Here is a 12637-nt window from a genome sequence, read left to right as displayed (position 1 = left end):
AACAAAATTAATAAAGGGGATGGGAGAACTACAATAACCCAGATAGATTAGCGAAATTAGGATTATTTAGTCTAGAAAAAAGACGACTGAGGGGCGATCTAATAACCATGTATAAGTATATAAGGGGACAATACAAATATCTCGCTGAGGATCTGTTTATACCAAGGAAGGTGACGGGCACAAGGGGGCATTCTTTGCGTCTGGAGGATAGAAGGTTTTTCCACGAACATAGAAGAGGATTCTTTACTGTTAGGGCAGTGAGAATCTGGAATTGCTTGCCTGAGGAGGTGGTGATGGCGAACTCAGTCGAGGGGTTCAAGAGAGGCCTGGATGTCTTCCTGGAGCAGAACAATATTGTATCATACAATTATTAGGTTCTGCAGAAGGACGTAGATCTGGGGATTTATTATGATGGAATATAGGCTGAACTGGATGGACAAATGTCTTTTTTCGGCCTTACTAACTATGTTACTATGTTACAGTGCTCTGAGGAATTCTGGCCCACTTCTCTTTGCAGAATTGTTGTAATTCAGCCACATTGAAGGTTTCCGAGCCTCAACCACCTTTTTAAGGACATGCCACAGCATCTCAATTGGGTTAAGGTCAGGTCTTTGACTAGACCACTCCAAAGTCTTAATTTTGTTTTTCTTAAGCCTTTCAGAGGTGAAATTGTGTGTGTTGGATCATTGTCCTGCTGCATAACCCAAATGCGCTTCAGCTTGAGGTCATGAACAGATGTCTGACATTTTCCTTCAGCATTTTTTGGTAGACAGCAGAATTCATGGTTTCATTTACCACAGAAAATCTTCCAGGTCCTGAAGCAGCAAAATAACAGCAGACCATCTCACTACCACCACATTTTACTGTTGATATTCTGAAGTGCTGTGTTCCATTTACGCCAGATGTAATGGGACATACCCCTTCCAAAATTCACCTTTTGTCTTGTCAGTCCAAAGAGTATTCTCCCCAAAATTTTGGGGATCATCAAGATGTTTTCTGGCAAAATTGAGACAAACCTTTATGTTCTTATTGTTCAGCAGTGGTTTTCATCTTAGACGTATGCTATGCAGGCCATTGTTCTCCAGTCTCTTTCTTATGGTGAAGTCATAAACATTGACCTTAACTGAGGTAAGTGAGGCCTGCAGTTCTTTGGATGCTGTTGTGGGGTCTTTTGTTACCTCTTGGAGGAGTCGTTGCTGCACTCTTCGGGTAATTTTGGTCATCCGGCCACTCCTGGTAAGTTTCACCACTGCTTCATGTTTTTGCCATTTGTGGATAATGGCTCACTGTGGTTTACTTGAGTTCCAAGGATTAAGAAATGGCTTTATAACCTTTTCCAGATTGATAGCTCTCAATCACTTTGTTCCTCACTTGTTCCAGAATTTCTTTGGATTGCGGCATGACCTCTAGCTTTTGATGATCTTTTGTTCTACTTCACTTTGTCAGGCAGATCCTATTTAAGTGATTTCTTGATTGAGAAGAGGTGTGGAAGTAATCAGGCCTGGATGTGGCTAGGGAATTTGAACTCAGCTTACCAAAGATGTGACAAAACCACAGTTAATTTATGTTTTAAGGGGAGGGGGCAACCACTTTTTCACACTGTGGGCCCTGTAAGATTGGATTTCCTTTTCCCCTAATAAAAAGACCTTCATTTAAAAACTGCGTTTTGTGTTTACTTCTGTTACCTTTGTCTAATATTTCAACTGTTTGGTGATCTGAAACATTTAAGTGTGGCAAACTTGCAAAACAATATGAGGTCACGAAGGGGGGGATACTTTTTCACACAACTGTATGTATAAGCAATATATAGTAGCATTCAGTTAAAGGTAATATGTCAGCTATGAGATGTAATAGCAGTATAATGTTGAGACAGAAAGCCCTATTCCGGCAATGTATCACCAGCAGTTTTGATATAATCCCTGTTTTGTCTGATGTAGGTGTAGTAGGACCAAGACTTCTGGGCAATATATAACCATGTTCACATGCTTAACTGGCAGATTCCTGTATACACTGTGAATTGTTAGCAAGCTCCTAATGAGTGTTTACACAGATTACCCTGACTGGTGTGCATGTGAGATCTAGTCATGTAGTGATACTTTCCTGGTGATAAAACACTCATTCTATTGAAAATACAACACACAGCCCAATAAGTGGAAATCCGTGGAATCAAGCTCTCTGCTTCTATATTATACTGCTCTCAGATTAAATAGTGAAATCCTGCTGACAAATTCCCTACTTTTAAAGCTGCCAACTGTCTCTCCTGATTCCACCAGACACATCAACACTTGGCTTGGCCAAGTGTTTACATGTTCTGTAGAGAGAAAAGAGAGAACGTCAACATCATAAATCACGAGGTAGAGCACGATTAGATGCTTCAATTCAAACTGCCAATTCTTCTGTCACCTGGAGGCCCTTATACACATTATATAGTTTTACCTAATGTAAAGCGCTGCGGAATATGTTGGTGCTCTATAAATAAAGATTATTATTAATATTATTATTATATGTCGGCCTTTTGTCTTGTGCCCGAATTGTTTATAGATGTCAAATAATATTTAACCTTCATTTTCTTCACCAGCTTTATGTTAATGATGCACCGATAAACTACACCAATGCAGCAACTGACAAAGGAGTCATCCACGGCCTAGGGAAAGTATTGGAAATTCAGAAGAACAGATGTGACATGAATGATACTGCTGTTACACTGGTAATGATGACTTGTAAACTCTACAAGTCATATCAGCTTGTTATATGATCACAATCTGTGCTACCACTTTGCTATCAAGAAGAGTTATGGAAAACTGGTCCGATAATTCATGGTTATGGTTAAACATTTTTATCGTTATCTATGTGTAATCTAAGAAATTATTATGGGCATAGTTCATTATTGTATATGTGCTTTTTGTTGTGTAATTTTTTTTCTCTTGTTTATTATTTGTTCCTTTCTTCTTTAATTTGTGCCTTTTCTAAGGTCTATTTTATGTGCTTGGATGTTTGGGGCTTTTTTATGTTCACTATTGTGAGCAGGGTTTGAGGTTTTCAGATGTTTTCAACTGATTCATCAATTATGACATCTTAAGGAGAAACTGTCATCAGGATTATGGGTGTGACACTAAAGGTATGGCTATAATGTCACATACTGATTTAATAGATACCTTCAGGGAAGAAAGCTGCAGCCTGTTGGTTTTTTTTTACTGAATTTTGATTGAATTTTAAAACCTAAAATTACAGAATGACAATCTAAAACTCAAAATATTAGCAAACCATACTACATAGTTTAATTTAATACTCTATCAGTAACAATGGATGAACTCAACCCTGAAGCATTCACGTCTTGTAATTGCCGTATATACTGTATAAACATGAACAATGACAAGACAGGACAATGACACAGAAGGAAAGGAGGAAAACGAATTATAGAACATTTCTAAATCAACACCTACTACATGAACTACTTTTCATAACAGTGTTCATTAATAGTGATGAGCGAATATACTCATTACTCGAGATTTCCCGAGCACGCTCGGGTGTCCTCCAAGTATTTTTTAGTGCTCGGAGATTTAGTTTTCCTCGCCTTAGCTGAATGATTTACATCTCTTAGACAGCTTGATTACATGTGGGTATTCCCTAGCAACCTGGCAACCCCCACATGTTTTTATGCTGGCTAACAGATGTAAATCATTCAGCTAAGGCGATAAAAACTAAATCTCCGAGCACTAAAAAATACTCGGAGGTCACCCGAGCATGGTCGCGAAATCTTGAGTAATGAGTATATTCGCTCATCACTATTCATCAACAGTCACCTTGCACCCAATATGTGCCCTAAGGAGTCAATACCACTTAAAAGCACTCGGTTGTGTTATTTAATAGGGCCATGAGGTATTCCATGCTTGGCATACCTTCTTTATTCACATGTGTAACTCATTAATTGTGACACTCACAACACACAGGCTCTCCATGCGTGTATTGTGACTGTCACACAGCCGTGACACATGCAGCTGCGGAGCCGAACAGCTGATTATCAGGAGCGCTCCAGGTATCCAGGTTCCTTCTGTAGCTTATTCAGTAAGCGCTATAGCTTGACAAATAAGCAGGGACCCAATCAAATTCACTGATCTCTAGTCATGTGCTTCTAACAGCTGCAGGTGGAATCGCGATCCACCCACAGCTGTTACCATGTTAAATGCCGCTGTCAGTCACTGACCGCGGCATTTAACACAAGCGTGTGACTAATCCGCCCATCGGTGCACCTGTCAGATGACTGCGGGGAGCCGATGGGTTGGCATGACAACCGGGGATCTGCAGAATACCCCTGTGCTTGTCATTGCAGATCTCATATGAACGCTGACCTCTGGCCAGAATTCATTGGAGGAGATGATTTTAGCAGGGTTAAACCCCCCCAAAAAATTGTGAAATTTCACTTTTTTTTGTAATTTCATCGCACTTGGAATTTTTTCCCCGTTTTCCAGTACACAATGTGCTAAAATCAGTGATGTTCAAAAGTAAAACTCATCCCGCAAAAAAACAAGCCCTATTGACTAAAAAATAAAAAAGTTATGGCTCTTGGAAGAAGGGGAGCAAAAACCAAAAAACAGAAAATCGCAAAGTCGTGAAGGGGATAAAAGAGAAAAATAAGAAGCATTTTTGATTTTGCAAAAAATGAATGAACCATGTGCACCATTTTGAAGAATGGTCAACAAATACCGCAAGAAAAAGAATGAAAAATGATGTTAACCCCGGCAGAAAGGATGAATCGCGTCCTATATTTTTTCCTCCAGGAGTGGTATTAGGCCTCTACGTCTGCCGAACCCTTGGGCGGGTGTGCAGAAAGTATAGATAGTAAATTCCCCCAGTATTCCTACATTGCAGGAGGGTCTTCTGGTGTCCTATAGTCAGCCAGATGAGGAATAGACACGGCTGTCATAATCTTTGGATGATATTAATGCAAGGTGCCTGCTAATATTTATGTAATAATAGGTATTTATATTATACGCTATGCCTAGTCTGAAGATAGAAAGCAGGCCGAGCATTGTCTACATATTTTACATTGTAAGTAACAGATGAGCTATTGAAAGATGCCTTTAATCTTGGGGAAAGGAATTCTGCAAACAGCCGGACTTGCTCATTGTCACCTCGTAACGACTGCCTGGTCCTGGCCCTAACAACACTGGATACATTTATATCATGCCAACATTAGTCTACAGCTATATCGTCATTATGACATTTACAAACCAAATACCAAAACCTCCGACAGAACAGGGTTATTTTTATTTTTACCCTTCATGCTCATTTGAGCCGAACGGCGGAAACAATTTTCTTGTAACCGGAACACACCTGCTTTAGAGAGCAAAAATTTTGAAAATGTGGGAAAAACGAACCGCAAAATTAATTAGAGAGTTATGCAATGAATAAGTACTTAAAAGTTTAACACCATGTGATTTTTTGTTTCTAGAGCAAATGTGGTGACTGCTCATTATCCCCGATCTGTGACAAAAATATGCAGCCTATGATGGTAAGGATACCCCAAATGGCTATGCTCACTGGCAGAACAGTGCAGAACACAGAAGGATAAGTCATGCTTCTTTGTGACTAATATAATTTTATTTTTTTCATTTCAGGCAGGTGCAAAGAAGGCCTGTATATACACAAAATACAGCTTGGGGAAGAGATTCATCTTCATTGGGTGTCAGTCCAACTGTGTTAAAACTTTAATTGTAAGTTATTACTTTTAGTCCTGGAATCCGCTTTGTGACTGTATACTATATATTATAAATACTTGACATTTATTTCGCATATTTTTGCTTTAGTAAAGACGTGTAAAAATCACCATATATGATAGGAAATGCTGATCGTATGGTTTTCTCTCCAGACCAAAGAGTGTTGCTCGGGATTCTTTGGTCAGCAGTGTTTAGCCTGCCCTGGAATAGCTGGAAATCCATGTTTTGGAAATGGAGTGTGCATGGATGGTGTTAATGGCACTGGAGTATGCCAGTGTGAAGAGGGCTATACTGGCACCGGATGTGAAACCTGCATTACAGGGAAATATGGGATGCGGTGTGATCAAGGTATGCACAGTAAAGGGAAAAAAATTACATGGAAAAAGATACACAAAAGTTCCATGAAAACAAAAAACACACAAACAGTATAAATCTTTATAACATTAAGAATTGTTTCTGGATACTGATAATATACACTAGTGTAAAACATAGCTTCTGACAAAAAGTCCCCACAGTTGTACAAATAGCCATCGTTCATCACTCTGGCACTAAACGACCATTTCTCTTGATACGCTTACCAAATATCGTCTTTATATATCATTTTTCCAGTTTACCATGTTATCAAGATAAATGTGCTTGCACTGGTTCTCCTAAGGCACACTAAGCAAAATATGGGAGAAATATCGCACAACTTGCTAAAAAATGCAGAATTTGTCATTCATCAAATAAATTGTTAGAAGTGTAAAACACTTTCTGCACTTTCCCGCACAATTTCAAGGGAATGGCTCCGAAGAGCAGTAAGATGCACCAAATCCATTGTCAGCGTGATTGAAGGCAAGCCAGTCATGAGGTGGCATAGGAAAAAGAAAATTGACAGTTCTATAACAGAGAATATGTCAACAGGATTTCAATGTCTAGCTATTTATATGCTATTTATATTTTTTATCTCTTTCAAAGACAGGTCTGTCCAGCAAAACCTTTACATGGCCAGTCTGTTCCTCTATTGCTGACAGATCAACATTTGAATTGATATGCAAATAAGGCTGAAAGAGCTATGTGTACATCTAATGCCTTTGTCACTCCAGCTCTATTCCTGCCCAGTGCCGCCTCCTATTTCTGTTATGGAGTGACCTGGGTTGGAGTAGTGGCATCGCAACCACTAGGGGCAGCGCCGGCAGGTAAGGTAGTCAGGGATATCCAAGGAGTCGGTACACAGGATCATCAATGTAGTTTAAAGGAGCAGCACGTAGCATAGTCAGTAATAGCCAGGGGTCAGTACACAAGAGCAACGATGTAGTTTTAAGGAGCAGTACGTAGCGTAATCAGAGATAGCCAGGGGTTCGGTACACAGAAGCAGCAGTATAATCTTGAGGATAAGCAGCAGGTGAAAGGAAGCTTGACTAGAGGCTGGTAGGTAAATAATCTTGCAAGAAAGGTAGTGCAATGCCAGGTTTAAATAGGGCGTTTAATCAGGGTGGAGCCAATCAGGACCAACACAGGCACAGATATTTTGGTTAGCATGCTGAATGGCTGTGAGCAGGTTGCGAGATGCAGTGAGGCACGAGAGGCAGAACAAGGGTTAACAATTTATTTTAACAATGAGATACTCCACGCAGTGAGGCAAACAGTTAAATGAGGAAATAAACAGTTAAATTGTAAGGGATATGCAGAGTTAATGAACAATGAACAAGGTACCGGAAGTTCTTTCAAACACTTATCGGGTCAGATGTTCCTCAGGCTGCAGATGATGCTTGGGAGTCAGCAGTGCCAAAAATGTCCAGCACGATGCTTGTCCAATAAGGTTCTGCAGGCAGCGATAGTCCATCTTCTGACGGCAGCGGTTGGTCTCCGGTACCTTCCGCTGAGCCCCTAGTCCATAATTGGATGTGGCCAAACCAAACAAGGCCACAGTACTGTCAGGGTCCTGGTCGAGCAGCATGGCAATGTCCGGGAACAAGAGCAGCAGCGTGCAGTCCTGCACTCTTCTCTGGCCCTCAGGCTTATGTGCTGCGCACACACATTGCCTCTGTCACTGCTGGCCGGAAACTGGCTGATGCTTTGCGTGCTTTCACTTTTAACAGCGCCCCCGGCTTCCAGGTCAGGGCATCTGTCTGGGCCTTTTTGTCTTCCCCCTGACAACATGGGACACAGCCTCAACAGTTGCGGACCCAGTTTAGTACAGGTACCAACGGTCTGGTCTTCCCCCTTACATAGCTCAGAGGGAAGAGCTGCCACCTGGTGCACAAGAACTGCTGGGTTTGAGTCCTGACAACAGCTTGACTAACACCCTCTATGCTATGTGACTTCCAGCAAAGGATTTGTCAGTCAAGCAGGAGGTGGTGGCATTGGGCAAGAAATAGAACTGCAGTGACAAAGGAATCAGATCTATAGCCTTATTAATATATCAATTTTACCAGTGATTTCTCAATGGAGGAATGTATTGGCAATGTTAAAGGGACACTGTCACCTGAATTTGGAGGGAACAATCTTCAGCCACGGAGGCGGGGTTTTCGGGTGTTTGATTCACCCTTTCCTTACCTGCTGGCTGCATGCTGGCTGCAATATTGGATTGAAGTTCATTCTCTGTCCTCCGTAGTACATGCCTGCACATGGCAATCTTGCCTTGCGCAGCCGTGTACTATGGAGGACAGAGAATGAACTTCAATCCAATATTGCAGCCAGGATGCAGCCAGCGGGTAAGGAAAGGGTGAATCAAACACCCAAAAACCCCGCCTCCATGGCTGAAGATTGTTCCCTCCAAATTCAGGTGACAGTGTCCCTTTAAGTTATTGCTGGACTTGTCTTTGAAAGAGCCACATGTGCATATAAATAGTTTAGGTGAAATCCTGCAGACAGAGTCCCTTTACATTTATTATTTTGTGTGTGCCTAACTGGTAGAATTGCTCAGAACTTCTAGTAGCGTTGGATGTTGTGGCTGACTCTTCCATGAGAACAAAGTAGCTGCAACATCCAACCCCACAGACAAGTTAGATTCACTTTCTCTGCAGGAATCACAGCAACAGCGTTGTTAGTTGTTGTGTCCTTACACAATACAAAAAGGTGAGAGCGCAATTTTCAAATCTTCCTTATGCCTACTAAGTATGTTATCACCCAATGAGCGCTCTTCTTTCTCAATAGTACCTTGATGGAAAAAGTGGTGCATTTTCCATCTGTTTGGTCTATCTTTTTCATACCTAAATTTATAGCATAATAGATCTGTCTTTGTAGGCAGCAGGTTAATCTTTGTACTGTCCAGCCATTCAACAGTGCATATATGTTTATTCAGGAACAAAGATAACACAGCTTACAACTGTTATTTCTTATAGCTTAGGATCTTGGCCCTTTCACGACATGCGCCGTACTATTACTGCATATACCGTGTCACCCCCTTTGATGTGGGCTCCGGCGGTGAGCCCACATCAAAGTCGCGACATGTCAGCTGTTTTGTACAGCTGACATGTGCGCGCAATAGCGGCAGGTGAAATCGCTATTCACCCGCCGCTATTAACCTGTTAAATGCAGCTGTCAAACTCAGACAGCGGCATTTAACTGACGCTTCCGGCCGGGCGGCCGGAAATAATGTCGTCGCCGACACCCGTCACATGATCGGGGGTCGGCGATGCATCAGGAAGGAAGGTAACCATAGAGGTCTTTGAGACCTCTATGGTTACTGATACCGGCCTGCTGTGAGCGCCCCCGTGTGGTCGGCGCTCACAGCACACCTGCATTTCAGCTACATAGCTGATGATCGCTGCTATGTAGCAGAGCCGATCAGGCTATGCCAGCTTCTAGCCTCCCATGGAGGCTATTGAAGCATGGCACAAGTAAAAAAAAAATGTTTTTAAAAATATGAAAAAAATATAAAAAATGTAAAAAAGTTTAAATCACCCCCCTTTCGCCCCATCCTAAATAAAACAATTTTAAAAAAAAACCTACACGTATTTGGTATCGCCGCGTTCAGAATAGCCCGATCTATCAATAAAAAAAAGCATTAACCTGATTGCTAAACAGCGTAGTGAGAAAAAAATCCGAAACGCCAGAATTACGTTTTTTTGGTTGCCGTGACATTGCATTAAAATGCAATAACAGGCGATCAAAAGAATGTATCTGCACCGAAATGGTATCATTAAAAACATCAGCTCGGCATGCAAAAAATAAGCCCTACCCGACCCCAGATCACAAAAAATGGAGACGCTTCGTGTTTCGGAAAATGGCACTTTTTTTTTTTTTTTTTAAAGCAAAGTTTTGAATTTTTTTTCACCACTTGGATAAAAAATAACCTAGACATGTTAGGTGTCTATGAACTCATAACGACCTGGAGAATCATAATGGCAGGTCAGTTTTAGCATTTAATGAACCTAGCAAAAAAGCTAAACAAAAAACAAGTGTGGGATTGCACTTTTTTGGCAATTTCACCGCACTTGGAATTTTTTTCCCGTTTTCTAGTAAAAAGACATGGTAAAACCAATGGTGTTGTTTAAAAGTACAACTCGTCCCGCAAAAAATAAGCCCTCACATGACCATATTGACGGAAAAATAAAAAAGGTATGGCTCTGGGAAGGAGGGAAGTGAAAAATGAAAATGCAAAAACGAAAAAGGGTCGCGACTTGAAGTGGTTAGCATCTTGTCTGACAGCTTGCAAAGTGAAAGTAAAAGGTGCTCCAGTTACACATGGTGTCACCAGAGTGAAGCGGAACTTCCTATTTATTTTTTTTAACCGTGTATTATTGGCTTTATAACTGTTGTGAGTTCTGTTTTTGGGCTCCCTCTGGTGGTTACTGATGGTACTGGGTGATTTGTGTTCTGCTGTCTCTGGTGTCCACCTGTTCTATTAGGATTTGGGAGTTTCCTATTTAACCGGGCTTTCTTGTCATTTCCCCGCCGGCTATCAAGGTTATCAGAGTGTTTTGTTACCTCAGCTTCTGGCTTCAGTAATCTTCAGGACAAGCTAAGTTTTTGATTTTCTTGTTCCACGTTTTGATTTATTTTTGTCTTGTCCAGCTTGCATATAATTGTTTCTTTGCTGCTGGTTGCTCTAGCGGGCTGTAATTGCTCCTCATGTTCCATGAGGTGGAACATGAGTTCAAGTAATTACAGGATGGTTTTTTGAAGGGTTTTTTGCTGACCGCGCAGTTTACTTTTGTATCCTCTGCTATCTAGTTTTAGCGGGCCTCATTTTGCTGAATCTGATTTCATACTGTGTATGTGCCTTCCTCTCATTTCACCGTCATTATATGTGGGGGGCTGCTATTTCTGTGGGGGATTTCTCTGGAGGCAAGAGAGGTCTGTGTTTCTTCTAATAGGGGAAGTTAGATCTTCGGCTGGTGCGAGACGTCTAGGATCAACGTAGGCACGTTCCCCGGCTATTGTTATTTGTGTGTTCAGGTTTAGGGTCGCGGTCAGCTCAGGTTCCATCACCCTAGAGCTCGTTGGTGCTTGTCCTTTTGTGATTCCCTGCCATTGGAATCATGACAGTATAGCCGGCCCAAAATGTTTGGGCTGAAGTAGGAGGAAAAGTAGTCTGAGGAAGTTTTTTTTTTCTCCTCTGAGGTTGCTGCCTAGCCCTAATTGCAGCCTGGCTGATTTTTTTTTTTTTTTTTTTTTTCCTCCTCTTAATCCTTGAATGGCTCTGACCTTAGCTGTTTATCATGGACGTCCAGAGTTTAGCTTCCAGCTTGAATAATCTTGCTGCTAAGGTTCAAAATATACAAGATTTTGTTGTACATGCTCCTATGTCTGAACCTAGAATTCCTATTCCAGAGTTCTTTGCTGGAGATAGATCTAGTTTTCTGAATTTTAGGAACAATTGCAAGCTGTTCCTTTCTTTGAAATCTCGCTCTTCTGGAGACCCTGCTCAGCAGGTTAAGATTATTATATCTTTCCTGCGGGGTGACCCTCAAAATTGGGCATTTGCATTGGCACCAGGGGATCCTGCGTTGCTTAATGTGGATGCGTATTTTCTGGCATTGGGTTTGCTCTATGAGGAACCTAACCAAGAGATTCAGGCTGAAAAAGCTTTATTAGCTCTCTCTCAGGGGCAAGATGAAGCAGAAATATATTGTCAAAAATTTCGGAAATGGTCAGTGCTTACTCAGTGGAATGAGTGCGCCCTGGCTGCAAAGTTCAGAGATGGCCTTTCTGAGGCCATTAAAGATGTTATGGTGGGGTTCCCTGCGCCTACGGGTCTGAATGAGTCTATGACTATGGCTATTCAGATTGATCGGCGTTTACGGGAGCGCAAACCTGTGCACCATTTGGCGGTGTCTTCTGAACAGGCACTTGAGACAATGCAATGTGATAGAGTTCAGTCTAGAAGTGAACGGCAAAACTATAGGCGGAAAAATGGGTTGTGCTTTTATTGTGGTGATTCAGCTCATGTTATATCAGCATGCTCTAAACGCACAAAAAAGGTTGATAAGTCTGTTGCCATTAGTACGTTACAGTCTAAGTTCATTCTGTCTGTGACTCTGATTTGCTCATTATCATCCATTTCCGTCGATGCCTATGTAGATTCAGGCGCTGCCCTGAGTCTTATGGATTGGTCATTTGCCAAGCGATGTGGGTTTAGTCTTGAGCCTCTGGAAGTCCCTATTCCTTTGAAGGGAATTGACTCTACACCTTTAGCTATGAATAAACCTCAGTACTGGACACAAGTGACCATGCGTATGACTCCCGTTCATCAGAAGGTGATTCGCTTCCTGGTGTTGTATAATTTACATGATGTTCTAGTACTTGGTCTGCCATGGTTACAAACTCATAATCCAGTCCTTGACTGGAAAACAATGTCTGTGTTAAGCTGGGGATGTCAGGGGGTTCATGATGATGCACCTCCGATTTCTATCGCTTCATCTACTCCTTCTGAGGTTCCTGTATTTTTGTCGGATTATCGGGATGTTTTTGAGGAGCCTAAGCTCAGTTCG

The 12637-nt window shown here is 41.6% G+C and overlaps 1 protein-coding gene across 1 annotated transcript in view; it reads left to right on the top strand.

Annotated features, from left to right (window-relative positions):
* Positions 1-12637, top strand: part of STAB2 (stabilin 2) — a 243987-nt gene that overhangs the window by 118294 nt on the left and 113056 nt on the right. Inside the window, exons 35-38 of the mRNA XM_069764255.1 lie at positions 2579-2707; positions 5453-5512; positions 5619-5714; positions 5870-6065. Coding sequence (XP_069620356.1) covers positions 2579-2707; positions 5453-5512; positions 5619-5714; positions 5870-6065 — 481 coding nt within the window. The remainder of the gene's footprint in view (positions 1-2578; positions 2708-5452; positions 5513-5618; positions 5715-5869; positions 6066-12637) is intronic.

Source organism: Ranitomeya imitator, chromosome 4, assembly GCF_032444005.1.
Source record: "Ranitomeya imitator isolate aRanImi1 chromosome 4, aRanImi1.pri, whole genome shotgun sequence".
NCBI lineage: Eukaryota > Metazoa > Chordata > Amphibia > Anura > Dendrobatidae > Ranitomeya > Ranitomeya imitator.
The sequence above is the reverse complement of the archived record's forward strand: the minus strand, read 5'-3'. Positions and strand labels throughout refer to the sequence as shown.